The following is a 21,780-nucleotide window of genomic DNA, read 5'->3' as shown; positions in this document are numbered from 1 at the left end:
ACTATTTTCACATAAACCAATTTATTTATCTTTTTCTAGAAAACATATGAATAAAAAATTTAAAATTGTTATTATATATTTTTCTAGTAAATTGTGTTCAAGATATATGAAAACAAATACTCATAAAGAAATTATCTGAAATTATCTGTGTGTGAATAACTTAGAACATATTATATAATCAATTAAATATTCTTTTGAAATTGAGAAATTAAACTCATTAGATAAAAAAGTTGAAGTAAAATTATTGTAAGCTTGAAAATTAGTAAATGCATATAGGACAATTGCTTAGATATGACTTTCAATTTGTTTTAAGAATGAAATTTCAAAGAAGTTACACAGTCAAATATATGAATACATAATGTACGTGAACCATTAATTAAATTTTTTATTTAATTAAATATTTTTTTAAATATACGTGAAACCATTAATGAAATTTCTTTATTTAATTAAACATTTTTTTAAAATATACATGAAACCATTAATTAAATTTATTTATTTAATTAAAGATTTTTAAACTTTATTAAATAAATACATGAACATGAACTAAGTTGATTAGGCAAACCGTTCAATTTCCTTCCAGAATTTGAATATTTCAGGAAATTATCAGTAAAGTTTTAGTTAAAAAAAAACATGGAAACACTATCTTTAAAATAAAATTAAAAAACTCAAAAAATATGAATTAAATTTCTTTAATTAATGATATAGAAATTTCCTTAAAAAATAAATACAACATTAACACATTTTAATAAAATACGATTTATAAAATGCAATGAAGAATTCCTTAAATGTAAAAATTATTAATTCAATATTTCATTTAAATCTTTTACAATTTAAAAATTAACAAGTTATTAGCCAGTAAGTAGAGAAAATAGTAAATCCATTATTGGCTTATTAATTAATGGAAAATGTTATTTTGACAACAAAAGTTTGACACAATTTTGACAACGGCGACGTGGCAGCTGTGCATTGGCTCGGTGAACCGGGGTGAGGGGTATTTTGGGTTTTTTCTGGTTTGTTTTCAATTCACTGAGCCAATGCACAGCTGCCACGTCGCCGTTGTCAAAATTGTGTCAAACTTTTGTTGTCCAAATAACATTTTCCTTAATTAATTGTATAAAAAATAAAATAAAACACAGTAAACCTTAAGATGCTTGAGTTAATTTGATGTAATATTATAATAGATGAAGTTGAATTTCTGAGCGTATATATATATAACCACATACACATGTGAAGCAACTCAGAACTTAAGAAAAAAGCAAAGAGTATAATACTAAGAGAGTGGTTCTGATAAAAACAAGAGCTAGCTAACATCTGCAACAATGGTGGTCGCCACAGACAAATCCAATGGCAGAAGTATTCCCGCAACCAACATCTCCCCAAATACGATCATCGAACTTGAGAAGTATTCACTCTTTCATTTCTTTTTCCTCTCAGTAGTACTGTGACGTTCTTGGTTTCTGTGTGAAAATGAGAATGAGTGTGATAGTGTTGTGTGTTATTGGTTTGACAGAGGTGATCCAGCGGTGTTCGAAAAGTACTGGAGAAAGAGGGGAGAGGAATGCAGCATAGTGATAAGAGGATGGGAGATGATGAGTTACCATGGTGATGCGAAGAACAACGTGTGCTGGTACATGTTGCCGGAAGTTGAGAGAAGCATCAGAAGGTTGCATCACGTGGTGGGAAATGCTGTCACCCATGACAGATACATTGTGGTGGGGACAGGAGCAACGCAACTCTTCCAAGCTGCTGTCTTTGCTCTCTCTCCTTCACATCCTTCTAAACCCATCAATGTTCTTGCTGCTGCGCCATTCTACTCGGTGATTCATTATACTCTCTTGCTTCTTCATCTCTCTCTCTCTCTCTCTGTTCTTTTTTTTTTTTTTCTGTCATCCATTACAGACATCACTGATAAAGCATTTTCTGCCTTCTCTGTCAGTGTTTTCAATACTTAATTAGTCATTTAGTTTTTCAGAGTCATGGTTTGAGAAAAGACACACACAAGACACAAACAAGACACAGACATAACAAGAGGTTTTCATCCATATGCTACCATGCATTTTGTTTAATTATTTATTTATTTATTCAAATTAACTGTTTTTTATTGTATTTCAAAATAAGGTTGTTTCCATTAATTTTACGTTCTGTAAACTTTTTCATCCATCTTACATTTGTTTACCCTTTATCCTTATTGCTTTTTACTAATACTAAATTTCATTTTTTTTAAATGATTCTGTCATCCTTTAAAATAATACCAAAATGATTGTACTGATGTAAAAAAAAATTCTCTTAACTTTTTTTTCTAATTTTTTTTACGTATTAGAGTTATCGTTACAAAATATGAATAATAAAATTATTTTGAAAGTACCTAAGAACGACAACAGATTTTAGTAAAGAAATATTAAAGTGGAATGGTAAAAAAAAAATATGTATACTGAAAATAGTTGCGAAAATTAGTGTACGGCTTGAAACTGTTAACGAAAACACAGGATTTTGTCTTTACTAACGGGCATACAGATGGATAATACATATGTTTACATTTTTTTTTTATTTTTTTTCTTAGAATCATTTTATGAATAATATATACTAGTTTATTATATAAAAGATAAAGTAATTAAATATTTTATTTATTTATATTGTGGAAATTGGTTTGTACTAAAAGGATCTATTTGTGAAGGGTTAAACATCTTAAACACAGTTTAATTGGAGTTAGAATATGAGTAGTAATTTTTTTAACTCTATTTAATCATCTTCTCACTATATTTTTTTTTTCTTCATTTTCATAATTTAGAGTAGAATCTCTTTGCAGTATGTGTTGTTTTATTTCCTATCTTTTTATTCCTTTTACTCACTATGTTTTAATTTATTTTCTATTTTTTAAATTGATATTCTCATTATAAATTTTGTATGAAAAACATCATTAAAGATAAAATAAAAAAGAATAACTTGTGTATATCAAGTGGGAATTTGAATTATAAATTATAAATAAATTAAAAATATTATTGAAAATAAAGTAGGAAAATAGTTTTTATATGTAAGAGAATCATTATTATTATAAAATTATAACTTAAAAACTATTATTAAGAATAAAAGTAGATATATATATATATATATATATATATATATATATATATATATATATATATATATATATAACTAAATGGAAGAATTTCTACTATGGTTAAAGATTAGAATAGGTGAATATGTTTCTAATTTAGGAAAATTATTGCTTAGCAAAAATAACTTTCATGTTCTCTAAAATTTGGTTTATCACGTGTAAAAATATTTTTTAATAAAGTATTTTATTAATATAATTTTTGCAATAAATTTTTCCTCTCTCATTCCTCTATTTAGTATGGGATTATTTTTACAAACATGAACTCATTGACACAAACGTTGTATTAATTCTTATTTTTATAGCATTAATTAATTTCTCACAGGAGTATTTATTTCTCTTTCTTCTGTGGTACTCTCTCCTCTTCGTTTTTTTATCCTTTTGAAGTGTATGTTTTTAAAATTATTTTTTATTTAATTATCATGTTTAATAATGTAATTATTTATTTATTTATTTATACCTTTACTTAAATATAATATATATATATATATATATATATATATATATATATTAACATAAAAATAAAACATATAATTTTCTTATAAAATGCATATAAGAAAAAATATTATATTTTTTATTTTTATAAAAAATTTAAATAACAATCAAAAAGTAACCAAAGGAGGATCTCATAACTTTAATTTTTTAATAAATATTTATCTTCAGATTGATAAGTTTGAATCTAATGGGCTTGAATAGGTTTAATTGTGCTTTTACAACGTAAGGTTATAAAATTATTTCCAAATTTGACTATCATAATCAAATTTAAAATATTGTAGAATTAAATTTATATCTTTTGAATTATAGAATAATCTAAAACAAATGGTAATTTTCAAAACATATCTCCATCCTCATTTTGTAAAACATACAAGAAAAAATTGTATTTTAAATGAAACCCCTCGATCGATCTCTCTATCTCCCAACATCAAAACATTTCCTTGAATTCTATGCTTAATGTTTTTATGAGTTGATTTGTATAATTATGTTGAAGAAGACACAATCTATGAAGATAGCATTCACTGTGTCAAAACTAGAATTTGTGAGATCCACAAGTAAAAGATAAAATAAGTTTTAATATTGATGAATACACATATGCCATTCTGCCAGTTGTCACGTGCGAATGCGTCCACGTTTGATCTCAAAACCGTGTCTCTTGGCGATGGATATTGCCAAAGTTTCTCTCTTTCACGAACCAACCATGTTACGGCCGTTACCACTTAAAATATTGAGTCGAAGGCAATGATCAGCACCAGTTGTTCCCCCTCTGGGAGATGGAAATGAAAATTCAAATGGAACCTTCTCATCCATGTTTTCTGGGGTTTTTAGGAGGCCAAAAAGTGGCAAACATGTCTGTTGGAAACATATACGCGTAGACCCATGAAGATGTAGATTCGATTCTATATACAAACATGGGTAACATGGGTGTCTGTCTGAAAATCTCAGTTTGGTTAACCTGACACAACGTGGTTTTGTTTTTCTCTTCCAAAGGGTTGACTTGATCTGATAAAGAAAATGTTTTGCAGGAGTACCAAGACGAGATTAGTATTTTGCGTTCAGGGTTGTACCAGTGGGGTGGCGATGCTGCTTCGTATAAGAAAAACGAGCCTTACATAGAGGTGATAACCTCTCCAAATAACCCTGATGGGATTATTCGAGGACCTGTGGTGAAATCTGAGGCTAAAGGGAAACTCATTCATGATCTTGCATATTACTGGCCACATTACACTCCCATCACTCACCAAGCTGGCCATGATCTCATGCTCTTCACATTCTCCAAATGCACTGGTCATGCTGGTTCACGTTTCGGGTGAGTTAATTCATCACACACTTCATTTTACAATCACTCATCTTTTATGCAGACAAAACTGGAATGAAGTTGTTTCAAACATGGGATTTTTAGTTTCTCTTTATGAATTAAAGAGTGCATGCTAAGTTTTGATTATGATGTGAGTTAAGGTGGGCACTGGTTAAGGACATTGAGGTAGCTAAGAAGATGACGAGGTATGTGCAGCTGAGCTCCATTGGAGTGTCAAAAGAAACTCAAACTCGAGTGGTTAAAATCATTGGAGTGGTTTGTGATGGATACCAAAACTTCGGGTCGATGGAGTCTGAGCTGTTTTTTGAATACAGCAAACACCTCTTGAGAGAGAGGTGGGAAAAACTGTGGGCAGTTATTGATGAATCCAAGGTTTTCTCAGTGGCGAAGTACCCAAAGGCCTTTTGCAACTTCACCAATGAGTCATCTGAACCATCTCCTGGTATACTTCATTCTGCCACTCTTAATAGATATACATTGTTGTTTTGTAACTTTGTAACTTTATAATTAATGTATGTGTATGGTTCAGGTTTCATATGGTTGAAGTGTGAGGAGGGCGTAGAAGATTGTGAGAGTTATCTGCTGGAAAAACTGAAGGTTCGTGCAAGAGCAGGGAAACGGTTTGGTGTTGATTCAAAGTATGCTAGAATCAGCATGATAGGAACAGATGATGATTTCAATGAATTCCTGAGAAGGGTGTCAAATGCCAAGAAGGAATGGGAAAAAGGTGTGAATTTCTGAATGAACAGAACAGATGATTGGAACACTGTCATGTAGCAGTAGCTAGTTCAAGCACCGCCTTTCCACAATTTAGAATAATGTCTTTTTCTGGTGTAGAATGTGTGATAAAGGATGAGTGCCGTAGGATATGAATAAACCCACTCATATCATTTATTAAACTTTTAAACTTTACCAGAGTTTATTTATATAAATAAAAGTAATGGTACACTTTTATATTCATACATGCTACGTAAAATAGGGGAAAGCGTAAACTTTTATATTATTTGAAGAGGATGAAAGTAAAAAATAAATAAGAATAGTGTTAAATTAATGTAAAAAAATTAAGTGTGTGAAAAAGTCCTGATTTTATAAATAGAATACAGTTATTTTTAAAAATTTAGTTTTTCCTTTAAATATAATTTTGAATTTCTTACTTTGAGTTAAATTTATTCATCATGAATTTAAAATTAATATTTTTAATCTTTATAATTTAAGAAAAAAAAATTGTAGTATGTAGTGGTGCTATTTGTAGCAAGAGCCTTTGATGATAATATAATGATAATATTAAAAAGTATTTTTATAATCAGTATGAATCTAATGAGAGGGAACCATGTCTAGATCTCAAAAATCATCAATTTGTCCAAATTTTAATATAATCGTAACAACAAATGAGGTATCACCTGAAATCTCGATGACAAAACAGGAGACAACACAACTCGATCATGTTCTAAGCAATTACCGATTTAAAGTTAGCTTCAGTTAACCCTTTTTAAGTTAGAAACAAAGAGAAGTCAACTATTATAAAAGAAAAAAAAGTAATGTAATTTAACAAGTTAATTAATATTTAATTAGTAAATTAAATTAAAAGATATTAATTTCATATGTGATGGCCACTTGTATACTTTAAGTAAGTGTTTTAAACTTTGAATATTACTTTAAAATAAAATGAAAAACAATATTAGATAAAATGCAAATATTAAATAATCATATTAAACTCAACTCTATTTGATCTGGATTAGCAGATGATACTTTATATAATTTGTAATCATGCTTTATTATCACTCAAAATAAACGTTGTTTATCATCTTTGATTTAACGATCATAAAAATAAAATATTTAAGACTAACAAAAATAACTTAACTAACTAATAACACCGTAAAATTAAATTTTATTTCAAATGTACTTATAAATTAAATAATGGTGACATTTAATATAATTCTTTTTAATTCAAGAAATAATTTTGTAAGCAATAAGTACGAGTACATGCTTTTGAGAAAATAATAAATATTTCATTGATGAACTTCACAATAAATTAAAGATATGAATACAAATCTGAAAGTAATAATATATTTATTATTGCCATTAAAAAAGAAAAACGCTATCAGCTATTTCTTTTTTAACATTTGAAACTAATAATTATGTAATTTATAACATTTAAAAATGAATTTCATTTTTATATTTATTTATATAAAATAATATGAACAAAAAAATTGTAACTTCTAAGTAATAATGAACAAAAATTATATAAAATGAAGAAAAATTCTTAATATGAAAATTAAGAATTTCTTACTTCTAAGTTGTTCAAACTTATTTTTAAATTTCAATGATTGTCTTTAACCAAAAATTAAGATGAGATATCCCAAATCCCACTTACCCAGTATATCATCTCGAGTGCAGCTTGGTTTGTAGGTGAGTTCATATGATAAATTTGGGTGTTTCGTATAAAATTATTGGTTTCTTTCTTTTATTTCGGAGTAGATGTCCCAAAAAGTAAATTTTATATTCTGAAAAAAATCATTCCGAATTATAGCTTCTACATTCCAGAATAAAAGATTGCGAACCAAAAATTCATAGGTGTTGTCCACAGAAGTCGTCTAGGAAACAAATGAAGACTAGAGGCTTTTCTGCCATTGGCCTTCAATAAACTTTCTGAATGAAGGTTAAAAAAACGCCGTTTTTGTCCAGAAAAGGATATGGCATAATATATTAATACAAGAGAGGGTCAGATAGTGAATACAAAATAATGAGGGGGAAATATTCAGTCTTCGTAATACAAAAGCTAATAATTCTCTTACAAATAAATCAAACTTAAGACATTGGGAAAAGATTGACAGATTGTAAATAAAAAGCTAATAGAAGAAAAAAAATCAAGCATTTTTCCCAACAAAAAACAGATTTGAACAAAAAAACTTACAGAAGATACAGCCTTACACTTGCCAATTCCTGAACTTTATGAACAAGGGCAACTCGCGATCTGTTGCCAAAACAACTATCATGATGGGAGATATGATCACGCCATATAAAATGTAACTAATTTCATTCGAGTTCCTCTCCCACCCACCAGTTTAAAACCATTAACCATGGAAGTTGACACGATTATTCGGAGAAAAATTCAAGCGCCAAAGAAAGATACAAGTTCTTAAATAAGCCGTAGTTCGTACTCTCCAGCCATCGTTATGTATCTCACCCATGGAAGAGCCTGATAACCACTTTTCTCAATAATCTTCAAATATCTAACCTATTAAACCCAAACATTTACATGTTGATTACAATCAAATCAAATCAAACCTTTCAACTAACTGAATAGCACCATCAAAACATGTGGGTATGTCTTCAAATTCACATGGATCAAGTAAACTACTTTTCTAAACAATTTATCATGGTCAATGGAAAATTAAGTTTGGTAGTTTTTTATCCTTTCCAAATGTCAAGTTCCTTTTTCCACAATTATTTGTTTATATTAATATTTTTTAAACATTTATTGTGAATTCTGAATTGTGAAAATAATATTAACTAAAACAAATTCATCAAGTTTACTACAACCCTAAATCCATTGAAATAATAAAAATGTTAACACACAAATGGAGTGAAAAAAAGAGATAAGGGAAGAGTAGATACGGATTAGAATAAAAGGTCACATTCACCTAAATTTAAGCAGAGATACTAACACATTAGATTTCCTAAGCCGAAAAATATAATCTAGCTACATTCTATATATAAGAAAACCAGATTCATGATGCAATACCTGAATGCCAGAAACAGTAAAGTATGGTATTTCAAATTTGACACTTATAGGGGCTTTTCTCTCAGGAGTTGCATCCTCATCTGTTATACTTGGAAGACGAAACTCTGCTCTCAACATATATTCCTGAAAGAATCAAGGAGGAAAACCAGATCCAATAAATCAGGATCAAATTGAGGTACCAAAAGATGGGTGTTATTCAAGGATTCAATGCCTATTTCACGTGAACTCATACTTTGCCTCCAGGGAAGGATCTAATTTTCCAGATTAACGCATCCTTTTCAGGTGCATATGATGCAGATCCCATTGAAGTTCGAACATTAGGATTTGTTGCATCAACAGGCACTGGCAACTCAATCTCCACATTTGTAGCAGTGCTATAAAATCAACTCAATTAGTTGGGGCAGCAAAGACAGTTTAGGTTCTAGAGATCTAAAACATGATCTTCTATCACCAGGGGGTAGGAAACATAGCAAATATAAGAAATCTCATTACCTACGCTCCTTAAATTGACTCCTTGCTTTTACCATAATCTCAATCCGACTCTTTGAATGCTTTTCAACACTTGCTTCCACCCAAATTAATGGCTTAACCTGAAAAAAAGTGATGATAGAATCATCAGACTTCAAAATGCTTTTATTCTCCCTTTCTCTGTTTACCTCTAAAAATAGAAACATATGTCATGTCTAGAGAAAAAGATGAACCTGTGTACTGAGCCTGTATGTCATCAAATCAAACGACCCATCAGGTGGTATAAAGGAAATTGTTCTATCATTTTCAAATCGAGCCAAACGCACACACCTTCATAAAAGGCCAGATATAATTTGAGAACTAGCATCAAGAAGAAGAAACATGCTTAAAAAAATTATACAAAATTTTAGGTTTAAATTATCATTTTCTAAATACAAGGAAGTCTAGCATACATACTGATGAAATTTGATGTCTTCTAAGTCAATAGCCTTTCCCTTTGTTGTTCTACCTTGTGCCTCTAACAATACTCTATCATTTAAGCCAAGTTTGCACTCAGGCATACCACTGTATTAAATAAGCCATGAAAGGCACACTTGAGTCAGATAAATACACTAACATATAAGTCAATTAGAATAACAGATACTTCAAGGTTAACACAGTCTACCAAATACTTTCAACTGTAAAAAAATAGGCAGCGGAACATGGATTCAGTGGATGGACGAGTCTGTAATATATCTAACATAAATAAGTATGTTTAGCAAGACCTGTTAAAGAAAGCCTTTGGAGTAAGGAGTACCAAATGAAAAAGCCAATTTTTCAAATTCCAGATAACAACCCGTAATGGCTGGTCTAACAAATGCTATAGCGGGATAGCCACTACTTAGAAATTATTTGTATGATTTATACAATGCATACTATATGCATACATATTCTCAAAAATGGTAAACATTACTCAATTAATTACATTCAATTCATAGATAACAGTAAAAAGTCACTGGTGTCAACAAAACATACAAGCAAATACCAACAAAAGTGAAATACAAGTTTCCTAGATAGGAATAATTAATTATCATCTTCTAATCCAAGTCTTCTTTATCATTTTGACCTATTACCATTCCAGAATTCTATGTCATCTATATACAACTACATATATAAAATTAAGTATTTAATATATAAAAAAAATTAGAGCAGAGGTCATTCTACTATCTCACTTTTGGGGTCAGCCACTCCGCTATCCAGGATTGACTGCTATGGTTGAATTCATTTTTGAAACTGAAATCCCATATACCCACCCTCCCACGAAAAACCCTAATGATGTTGTTTAGAGGACTTAGCACCAGCAATAATCCTGTGGTGGGCAGGCGTCACTCCTCACCACACTATGCTGCTATTGCACCTCACTTAAAGTGCTGAATAAAGCTATCCACCAGCCTGCGTAACCAGTACAAAGTAAAAAACAGAAATAACAAACTGCACGTCCTCACAGCTAATTTCATCTGCATGCCTCAAAATTTTCCTACACAGAAATCAAAGATAGTTTTAAGAAAAGATTCGACAAGGACTAAGTTTAGGCTTGGTCGTCTAATCTCAAATGTACCTCTTCAGTCCTAAACAATAATCACACACAAACATAGTATACCATACCCTGCACAAGTGAGTAGACAGAACAACAAAAAAGTGCTAAAACGGAAAAGCAGAAAACTGAAATCAACACATTAGAGTCCCTTAACCAACATAGTAGAATTTAAGCAAATAAAAAAATAGTAATGTCAGAAAATCAATAGATCTCAAGGAAAGTGGGAAGCCAACCTCAAATACGTTCTCATCTTCAACGCCCCAACAACGTCAGATCTAATTATTTGTCCATTGCTATTAACAAGTATATTAACATTCTCCACCACATCCAAGAAAACCTGAAAACGAAATCGCTTAGACCATCAAATTACAATTAAAAAAGCTTCAGAATTTTCACTTTCGAAATGGCTACCTCATTTTTCTTATAGTTTATCCCTTCGCTGCGCCAAGACACAGCATTAGTCACAGCCATGGGAGGTCTCTGCGTAACTTCCATTCTATAAGCATCAGTCTTGATAAACTCACTAAGAATTTGCGCCTCGGTGTACTGAGGATAGCCAAAGTCCATAATCTCATCAAGTAGTTCATACTGCCAGCGAGACAAAAAATCGAAAAGCACACAATTCAACCAATTCATTTCAAAATCCACGAAACAAGTAATTAAAACGCAAATTCATCGGCATGTTACCACGACGACGAAGTTGTCCCTAAGCGATTCCTCTTCCAATTCTTCGAAGTAGTGCTTAAACACCTGCCGCAAAAATAAGGATCAATGATTATTCGCACAAACTAAATCGAGAAACTCTGGATTTCGAAAGGATTTAATAAGAAGGAGGCGTACGTCGACGATTCGGTGCAGGAAGAACAGGAGGCTGGCGGCATTGCAGTTCTGTCTGGTGGCTATCATGATGTAGACGTTGCTATGCTGAACGAACATGTAGGTCACGCCGTTGTCGAGCACGACCGGATCTTGAGACTGCGGATCGGCCTTCGATGAAAAGGAGTAGCTAGAGAGTGAGGATTCGCGTTGCAAGAGTGAGTGGAAGACAAAAGAGATGTAAAGCGGAAGGAACCTGTTTCTCGATGAGCTTGGTGAAGAAGCGTTCCGCGTCGACGGCGGAGACATCGCCTCGGTAGTCGCGCCAGATGAGGACGCGGCCTTTGATGTCGAGTAGGAACAGAGCCGAGGCTGCCCCTGCCATTGCTTGCTGCTGCAGTGATCGGATCCTGGATTCCTATCAGATCAGCGCCACCGTCAACAGAAAAAGGAGAAGAAGAACATGAAAAACAAAGACTCCTATACGACGCCGTTGCCACAAAGTAATTATCCTTATTTATTTATTTCGATTCGGGGATGTAATTATTTTTCTTATTTGTTGTGTTTCAAGCGACTGAGATTTACAATAATAATTACTTACGATCAATTTTGTTTATGTTTATTTGCTTTTGAATGAGATTAATTAATTTTAACATTTAAAATTAATACATTTTAATACCACGAAACTTTGTATTGATAATTGTTTTTTTATGAAAATATGAAATACGTTAATTTTTTAATTAAATTAACATATATATGAATTAATTTATAAAAAAAAATATTTTAAAAAATATAAATTAAATATCTTTTTCAATTTTAAACTATATTTAAAAATTATATTTTATCATTATATATATATATATATATATATATATATATATATATTTAATTCAGAAAGAAGATAATTTCATTTGTTATCATAAATATGATTCAGAAGATAAAAATAAGAGAAATAAAAATTTGAAATATTTGTTAAATGATTTCTACAAATTTAAGTTATACATAAATAATTTCTCGAAATAATTAACATAAATTTTTTCAAACTTTTATTTTTAACTTAAAGTTATTTTTTCTTATAAATTTCTTTTTTTATATATATATTCTTCTTTTACAAATTTCTTTAGAAAAATCGTCTAATAATATTTTAAATTTATGTTTCAATAAAAAAAGTTTGCAAAATTCTTTTAAAAATTGAGTAAATTGATTTGAATTGTTTTTATATAATTTTTTTTTGTATAATAAGTAGCCAATTGGTCCAACACAAATCGGTATATTTTTAAGAGTCTCATTCATCTATTTGAATACTCCGAACTAAAGAAAGTCTATGACACTTTAACAAATTCCTACAAAAGTCGACCAAACAATAAAATGATCGATCAAACACAGTTAGTATGGTTAAGCAAACTTGTAAAGATTAATACAAATCAATCTAGTAATTATAATTAAGAGATGATTGAGTCGTAATTAAGTCAATCGTAAATAAAAGCCTATTATAATTTATATAAATAGGAGTCCAAGCAAGGTAATTGGACACATTGATTATTGCATTTAATACTTGAGCACTTGAACCTTTTTTTACTTAAGCATCAAAATATTTTTTGCAGGTGCCCTTTGAGCAGTCCTAGACAAACGAGAAACTTAAAGTATTAAACAGGCTTAAGACTAAAGTGTACAATCAGGAAACAAGGAATCAAAGACAAACGACAGCGAAAGATGTCTACACATAGCAAGCTTGCATCGAACTAGGAAGGGTCATTCAAAGTGGTGGAGAACTTGCACAACGATGCCTATATGCTACAACATCCAAACGACAAGACAATACCTAATACTTGGAATGTTACACACCTTAAATTTTATTTCAACTAATTGATGTAAATTTTGAATGGTGTTCTTTCCTACCTTTGACTTTTTTTTTCATAAGGAGGGTTTTGGTTGATAAGGTTTTAACGAGGTGCCCTTTATCAACAAAAGCATATTTTTCATCAAATATTTGCACCAAACACACACACTAACATCGGTCAAGTAAGGATATGTTTAAAATTGAACCTCTCCCAACCAAATCACGTGATCGCTTAAAGGTGTGTTCGTCTAAGAACCCTTACCAAAATGCATAGAACTCAATTAAGGGCATGCTCACCTATGAACCCCTATCGAAGGGGTTGACCTCGATTAAGGTGAGTTCACCTATGAACCCCCACTAAACGCATAGAATTCGGTTAAAAGGCGTATTAACCTATGAACCCCTAACGAACGAGTAAAACTTGGTTAAGGGCATGTTTAACAATGAACCCCTACTGAACATAGAAAACTTGGTATCCATGAATCCCTACCATTTTGACTAGAGGACTCCTCTGAAAAAGAAATGTTGATTGCAATCATTATTACCTTAATAACAAAATTTGAATGGCGTGTGCAAAGCTTCGAGAAAAGAAAGGTGAACATGGCAAGTCAACGTCTAACCTATTTACAAAAAACGAAGGCTAGCAGTCACATCTTCTAGACCATAAAATTAAGACGCATCCAACGATTGAGGAGATCTAATGTTTCACATCTGATGTTATAACTAATAGCACGTAGTACGAGGCATCACGTCTCCTTAAGCTCCAATAGTCGCTTTTCAAACTTATCCAGTCAAACATCAATCCTAAGTAGTACTATCAAGCCACTTTTGAGCAGTTGTTAACCCCATCATAGTGAGTCCTCCATTGCTTGGGCTTGGGAGGCCAATATATAGTAGGTATCTCACCAAAGGCCAACACAAATCATTTGGGTTAATTATAGCTTTGGTAGCCCCATCCAATCTATTCAAACACTTAGGACCAAGAAAGCCCATGGCGCTTCTCGGACAAATCCCGACAAAGGCTGACCGGTCGATGGAATGACCAATCGGGTAGTAGCTAGCATGGTTAAGCAGGCTTGCAAAAATTAATGCAAATCAACCTTATAATTATAATTAAGGGACGTTTAGGTCATAATTAGACCAATAATAAGTAAAAACTCATTATATTTTGTATACATAGGGGGGTCCAAATTAGTTATACACACTGATTGTTGCATTTAATACTTGAACACTTGGACCCTTCTTAACTTAAGCATCAAAATATCTTTATAGGTGTCTTTCAGATGGATAAACGAAAAACTCAAAATACTAAACGAGTTGAAGACTGAACATATATATACAAAAGAGAAAGAAACGAAGAACTTAAATACATCTTGGAGTTGTGAATACTTGACCGGTCGAACCGAAACATTTTTTATTTTTTTAAATACAACACTTAAAGTTTGTGCAAATTTTTTTCGTATTTTAACCACCACTGAATATAAAAATTATTATTCCAACATTGCAACTATGGAAAAAAAATAATTACATTTGATTTATACCTAAAAATAGTTTCAGTGATTAACAAAATTCATGTCAAACATAAATAAAAAATAACTCTAATTTATATTAACAAATAAATAATCATAATAATGTAAAAATAATTCATTTGATCAATACAATTAATAGGGTAAATTTAAAATTTTCAACTTAAAACTCAGTCAAAATTACACAAACAATCATTTAACTAGGAACATAAAATTAGAGCATCAAAAATCAGACCAGAAAATTGAACTAATTTGAGTGGGATGCACCAGGCCTTGCAAGAGTGCAAAACAAGGACGATGCTTAAGAAACCAAGCAGCAAGCTACTTGTTGTTTCTCTCCCTCAAAAAATTAATTTAATATCGTGTGAACTAATAGTCCACATATCAGATATTAAACTGATAAGAACAGATACTACACTTGATCTTAGCCAAAAGGCCGAGAAAGGTATGCTTTGAAAGTTTAAAGTGTTTAGATTTTATATCTTAAGCTGCAACTCCTTGTCAGTGTTCTGACAAGTGTGGGACTTCATAACTTGAGTCAGAAGCTTCCACGATTTAATTCTATAATCTTGTATTAAAAATGTGTAGGAATATATACAGCAGAGCATAAAGTGAAAATGGTAGCAGCATGAGATTTGATGAATGCAAGAAAGAGAAGAAGCATTAGTGTAGAATTGTGAAGTAAGAAAAGGGTGTTCATCTTCCATCAAGAACCCCGCTGAAGACTTGGCTGTCTCCACCTAGTGATGCTTCCCATTCTGTGGATGACATAACAATCTCTGACAATGCCACAACTATCTCCCTCATCACAGGCCTGTCGTTTGGATCTTCCCACAAACACCAATGAGCTACTTCTGCCATCTGCAAAGCCAAATGTTCCAAATAACAAAATTATGAAAAGGGAAAAACGAGTCTTGTGAAAAAGTGATATAACTATTTTATGTCAGAATAATATTAGACTAAGGAAAGCAACAGCATTATTCTATCCCCTACATTATCTCTAAAGACACACAATAACTATGTTAAAGGAGTGATCATTATTATCTTTGTTCAAACACAAAACCCATCTAATGCTTTTGCCTTTAAAAGATTGTTTGTTTTAGGTGATTAAGAAACTCATTCGTTTGTTTGTTTTCACCCCTTTTCTAGTCGTCTATGAAGTTTTAGTCAAAGAAAATGCATCCTAATTTATGATAAGCTTACTAATAAAATCCCTATTATCTTTGAAGCATAAACTTTTCATTGGTGCTCTTGACTTCTTAAAGGGAAAAGTTTTGGTTACAGGTCCTCCGGAGTGAAACTGATATCCTCAATTACTAATTTACTGTCTCTTAAAAACAAATATCTGTCAAAACTATTTTTTTTTATTTATATTTCCATTGAGTCCACAGAGAGATAGGAACTTCAGGTAAATCTAACCTTGTAGACATCTTCCATGGGATAGTTATGCTGAAGATTCCCATCTACGGCATCTGCTAAAGCATTCTCTGGGTATTTATTTCTGAAAATTTGGCTAACCTGAATATGATGAAAAGAAGCCTTTCAAATAATAATAATAATAATAAATGTTTGAGTATTGAGTCAACTGCAGAGTTAGATTTCTCTGAATAAAAGTGAACTATTGATTTTTTGGATTTCATTTTCACAGTACATACTCTCAACCTTAAATTCTATTTCTCTTTTTAATGTTCTATGAAAAACGAGTTTGACTTACAACTGTAACAAGTGATTTCATATTGTTGGCTTGTTGGTTGTCACGAAATAGTGCACGTTTCCCTGTTATCAACTCTGACAGAACCACCCCAAATGCAAAAACATCTGTTTTTATAGTCACTTGAAGCTCCTTAACAGATCTAAAAGGAGCAAAAAAGCTATCAAGTCAGAATAAAATCAACTGGTGTGTAACTTTTTTTGACATGGGTTTAAGTGTATAATGGTAGCAAGAAAATTGATTCTGTTGAATACACCAGAAGAGTGTACTTATGATCTGAAAGCACAAAACCTACTCTGGTGGAAGGTAGCCCGGTGTTCCAACAAGCCTTGTTGCTATGAATTCTTCATCATTGGTTCGTTCTACTAGCTTTGCAAGTCCAAAATCTGCTACCTACGTACAAAAGGCCAACTTAACGATTGATTTTGAACTAAGTATAGAGACTTTGGTTCAAAGTTTTCCAACTCAGCTTTACAAAGAAATAAAATAAATTCATCCCCGGCAATTTCTTACAAGACAAGTTAAATTAAAAGGGACAAGTACAATGTTTTAAAACCTTCGTTGTTTTGTTAATCTACAGTGTTATAACATGTTTATTATATGATAACATGAATAGCTGATTCAGTTTACTTTGTATATTAAAAAAAAAAATAGAATTAGTCCCAATTTTCTTTTAGTGGTGGCAATTTGGACAGAGCAGAAGGGAGCAAAACAAAGCAAGATTTACCTTTGCTCTTAGCTTCTCATCAAGGAGAATATTGCAAGTCTTTATATCACGGTGCACATATCGAGCTTTCGTGTAATCATGTATGTATTCCAGACCTTTTGCTGCATCCAATGCAATTTGAACCCTAGCACACCAAGAAAGAGGCTGGTGACCTGTACCAATACAATGGTAAAATTAGGTTATATTACTTAATTTGATCTTTAAGTAATAATACTCACTTATTGGATTCATCTTTTGAGAAGAGTTATATTTTGTGTTTGTTTGAGTCCTAAAATGTCTCATAGGCTTACTTTTGTTTGGAAAATGATTTTGGCATCGATATACCTTTCAGTAATGGATCATGAAGATGCTCACTGAGAGATCCATTTGGAACATACTCATACACCAAATAAAGGTGGTCATCTCCGCTGGCATATCCCAACAACTCCACCTGAAATAGTGTTTATATCTATAGTATAATCAAACAACATATCTTAAAGATAATGCCAAAGCTCTCTTCATCAGAGACATTACTTACAATGTTAATGTGATGGATCTTACACAAGGCCTTGAGTTCTGCATAGAATTCTTTGGATTTATTAGACCTCATCTTCTTTACTGCAACCTCCTGAGGTTAAAACAGCTATCATTCTCCAATTCTCAATCAGCAAATGAAAATATGCTTCAATGTCTTGGGTTTTCATACCTTCTCCTCTAACATTCCGAAATACACACTCCCGTATCCACCTACTCCAATCTTTCGCGTTTCATCAAAGTTATTTGTAGCATCTTCAATCTCCTCTAGAGCATAAATTACTGGTCTTTCTGATTCAAATGGAGTTGCATCTTCGGCCATATTTATCATGAATAAACAAAAGACCTTCTTAGTCTCCTTGTAGAGATATTAGCAAATTACTGAAAACTTCGTATTTTCGAAAATCAGTTGCTTTTGCTTCCAAAAATTTATTTTCAAGTTACCTTCTATATGTTCTGCATGAAAGTCCTTTATGGAAATAGTTCTATTTCCAATTGATCTTTTAGACACAATATTTGGATCATTTTTTGCGGCTACACTGGCCCTGGATCTCCTAAGAACGACAACGAGAATTATCAAAGTAACAATTGAAAAGAATGTCACACCCGCCAAGATGCCAATGATTATATAGTGTTTCTTTTCTGCAAACAAGGGAAAGCCATGCTAAGATTTTTGCACCGCGAGCCAATAAAAATATGGAAAAATCATGAATGCTGAAATATAGAAGGGATTGAGGAAGAGAAATCATCACCTTTTCCATTGGAAGGCAAACCATTGAGTTCCCTTGGAACATACAGCACCCAACTAATATCTATGAATGAGGGGTTCTGAACCAGAACTTCGTTCATACTCACCATGTTTGCTAAGGTAGCATTTAGCAGAGTAGCGATTGATATGGGTGTATCACTCCGCTGAACTGTATACGTGACAACAATTTGAGAGTCATTTTTTTCTGAACACCCACAAGGAAGATTTATTGCTAATTCCTCGTTTGGGTTCACTTCTCTGTTAATAGACCAGGCTTGGCCACTGTAGGCAATGTTGTTAATCTCCACAGAAGAGTCATTAGGCTTCACCTTGTAGGTTGTATCATAGAAATATCCGCCAAGGTCATTGGAGCTATTGCAGGAACAAGGCACTGTTATAAGGTAATCTTGCTTTGTGCCACGCATTATAGGTTTGATTTGGGAGGGGTGAACGGAGTAAAAGTTGGCTAAGTCATCTGCGTTGTGATTGTAACTTATGTGGTAGAGTGAGGCATTGCATGTGCTGATCATGGAGGAGCATCTGAACGGTTCAATGTAAGTTGTTTTGAGAGAAGCTTGGAAGGAAAACACAGCTACACTTACACAAGAAGTTGCAAGAAGAGGAATGAGAAGAGAAAGAAGAGAAAGAAGAGAAGCCATGGTTTGTGTGATCATGAAACCTGTTTGAAAGGGAAGAGAGATAGGAAAGCAATAACAAACTGGTTAATTTCCAAGTGCATCCGTTGCATTGCACTTGTCATCATGTGGTTGTTGCTTCTTGATTTCAAGAACTAGAAACGTTCTCCACTTAGCATGATTTTACAAAATGTGATGATGGTGATGATTATTATAGAACTATTTGGTTCCAATCGTATGGATGAAGCATATTTGTTGGATCTCCGACGGCAATGGTGGACTCGAACAGAAAACAAAAGCCATAGACAAGTTCCACATCGAATAAAAAAGCCATGGTGCCATCACAAGTCACACTCTAGCTGTAGTTTAATCCCACTTGAATGTCGACGACTGGCAAAATTTATATTATTTTATCTGGGTTTTCGTTTTATCCTCACGTTAGGCAGTCGTTTTCAGTTGAAGCATACTAACTTGGATTTTAAAGAAACAAGTGTAACAAAAATCTAATTCTCGTCATAAGCGTTTATGTCATCTTCGGAATTAACTCCCCAACCTTATTTTCTAGTTCTATATGTAAATAGATATTTAAGTTTACCATTATCCTCTATGCGGACAAATCTCTTAATTATAGAAATAAATTCACGTATTTTCAAATTTACGTTTTATGCATATGTATTATTAAATCACAAATCTAAATTGGATTGATCAATATAATGATTTTTATACATTACGAAGACCATCTTATTATTATTTTTATTCTCATTATCCAAGTAATTAGCCTCTAAGCGTAGTAAGTCTCTAGAAATAGGTGAACAAAATTCACCTTTGGGTGAGTTAAAGTGAAAGGTTTTAATAACTAATATTCTCATGGTAAAATAACTAATATATAGAATAAATCTATTGATAACAACATAATTCATAAACAGAAATTTTGAACTATAAAACTCCATCAAATGAATGTGTTTCAATCTTTCCAGCAAGTGCTAATCATGTTAGATGATCCAGATCGAGATTCACAATAACGGTTAAACATAATAAAATGTTTATATAAAATTTAATATTTATAAAATTTGTATACAATACCAAGTCTTAAGTAGAGATGGGTAAGTCATGTCGTAAGAATAACAAGAGGCCCTAGCCGAGGGGGGTCCTACGGTGAGTGATAACGGGTTAACCTCGTGTGGCAGCTGATGGTTTTCCAATTACTACACCCATGAATGTACGAACGGCCAAAGCTACATATTCATACTAGTCCAGACGGTCGGTTAAAGTGGTCGGTCAATATGTGTTATATGTTTTTCTTCGTGTTTAATTATTTTATCTGTTCGGTATGTTTGGATTGTATGTTTACATGATTATTAAATTACACTGGCTTACCATACTTTCTGCCTTGTCATGTTGTCGTTCGACATTTCTCCTTTGAAATGATCATCTGGTGGATGTGAGCAGAGGATGGTGAGTGTTCGGTGGAGCAGGCGCTAGATGGAGATGACCCGACTGCTTAGTTTAGTACTGATAGATCATGTGAAGTTTTGTAGGGACCGATCGGTTGTGTCTATAGTTTTGTTCTTTAGGCAGTATTCTGTAAAGTTTTAATTCTATGGTTATTTTTGGATAATTGTATTGTTAATACTTTATTAATTAGTAGATGACTATGCTATTTTATCATGTTATGTGATGACTCTATAATATAGTTATACTATATTTTTGGGATGTTACAATTACGAATGTAGGCAAAAAATTTTCCAATTACGCAAATATGCAAGTCGTGGGGTTCAGACTTTAAATGAAGAAGTCGTACCCTTGCACGACTTCATCCTGACACAGTAATCATAGGTGAAGTCGTGTTAAAAAAAAATTTAGGGCATGATAATCGATTATTAAGCATGGTAATCAATTATTACGTTTTTTTCATTACAAAATAATAAAAATATTAAAGTTGTAGGGATTGACGAATTCTCCTATTAAAGTCGTGTATCCCACACATTTTTACTTTTTTTTCTTTTTTAATTTTTTATTATTTAAAATCACTTATATTCTGTAAATAATGTTTTAAATATATTTAAAATAATTAAAATTATATCTAATTAATAATTAAAGTTTTTTAATATTATTAAATAAATAAATTTCATGATTTTAATTATTTTGATAATTAAATTAATTCTTTTATAAAATTATTTCTATTAAATAATTTATAATTGTAATTATGTAATTAAAAATTCAAAAGATATTATATTTCATTATAATTAATTTTTTTAATTATTATTATATTATATTATTTTACGAATTATAATTAATTAATAAGAATTTTTTTCATTATAAACTATTTAAATTAATAAAAATATTTAATATAAACTATTTAAATAAATAAAAATATAATATAACTAAAATTGTGACTTTTTATGTTAAATGAAGTTGTCCACCCACACACTTTCACTTTTTAAATTCTTTTATTATTGAAAATTATTTATAATTTTTAAATAATGTATTTAAATGTTTTTAAAATAATAAAATTATATCTAATTAATAATTAAATTTTTTTAACATTAT

General features: G+C 31.5%; 3 protein-coding genes and 1 non-coding gene across 5 annotated transcripts; 1 reads left to right on the top strand and 3 right to left on the bottom strand.

The window, feature by feature from the left end:
- Positions 1–1,254: 1,254 nt before the first annotated feature.
- LOC124838431 (L-tryptophan--pyruvate aminotransferase 1-like) lies at positions 1,255–5,885 on the top strand. Its single transcript, XM_047314026.2, has 5 exons — positions 1,255–1,402; positions 1,511–1,817; positions 4,633–4,916; positions 5,066–5,367; positions 5,455–5,885. Exons 1-5 carry the CDS (start codon positions 1,320–1,322, stop codon positions 5,664–5,666), a joined length of 1,188 nt encoding a protein of 395 aa, XP_047169982.2. The 5' UTR covers positions 1,255–1,319; the 3' UTR covers positions 5,667–5,885.
- A 1,784-nt stretch (positions 5,886–7,669) lies between these two features.
- Positions 7,670–12,027, bottom strand: LOC124838432 (AP-1 complex subunit mu-2). The gene is made up of 11 exons (XM_088099666.1): positions 11,787–12,027; positions 11,555–11,701; positions 11,402–11,464; positions 11,126–11,302; positions 10,948–11,051; positions 9,595–9,702; positions 9,372–9,468; positions 9,163–9,260; positions 8,903–9,044; positions 8,671–8,793; positions 7,670–8,163 (listed from the first exon to the last, which is right to left on the bottom strand). The coding sequence occupies exons 1-11, from the start codon at positions 11,913–11,915 to the stop codon at positions 8,065–8,067; spliced, it is 1,287 nt and encodes a 428-aa protein (XP_087955792.1). The 5' UTR covers positions 11,916–12,027; the 3' UTR covers positions 7,670–8,064.
- Positions 12,028–15,057: 3,030 nt separating this feature from the next.
- LOC124846176 (lysM domain receptor-like kinase 3) lies at positions 15,058–19,269 on the bottom strand. Of its 2 annotated transcripts, none has more exons than XM_088099726.1 (10): positions 18,600–19,269; positions 18,292–18,489; positions 18,020–18,159; positions 17,852–17,938; positions 17,659–17,764; positions 17,335–17,486; positions 16,903–17,000; positions 16,611–16,749; positions 16,316–16,414; positions 15,058–15,757 (listed from the first exon to the last, which is right to left on the bottom strand). In XM_088099726.1, the coding sequence occupies exons 1-10, from the start codon at positions 19,267–19,269 to the stop codon at positions 15,593–15,595; spliced, it is 1,854 nt and encodes a 617-aa protein (XP_087955852.1). In that variant the 3' UTR covers positions 15,058–15,592. The 2 variants fall into 2 exon arrangements, with proteins under 2 accessions (XP_087955852.1, XP_087955853.1); XM_088099727.1 differs by having other exon boundaries at positions 17,852–17,941; positions 18,600–19,254.
- LOC124846238 (U2 spliceosomal RNA) lies at positions 15,153–15,345 on the bottom strand. The gene has a single exon (XR_007029519.2). It is a non-coding gene; the product is annotated as a U2 spliceosomal RNA (small nuclear RNA).
- Positions 19,270–21,780: the final 2,511 nt, after the last annotated feature.

This window comes from Vigna umbellata, chromosome 9 (assembly GCF_029865625.1).
Source record: "Vigna umbellata cultivar VRB3 chromosome 9, Vumbellata_1.0, whole genome shotgun sequence".
NCBI lineage: Eukaryota > Viridiplantae > Streptophyta > Magnoliopsida > Fabales > Fabaceae > Vigna > Vigna umbellata.
The sequence above is the reverse complement of the archived record's forward strand: the minus strand, read 5'-3'. Positions and strand labels throughout refer to the sequence as shown.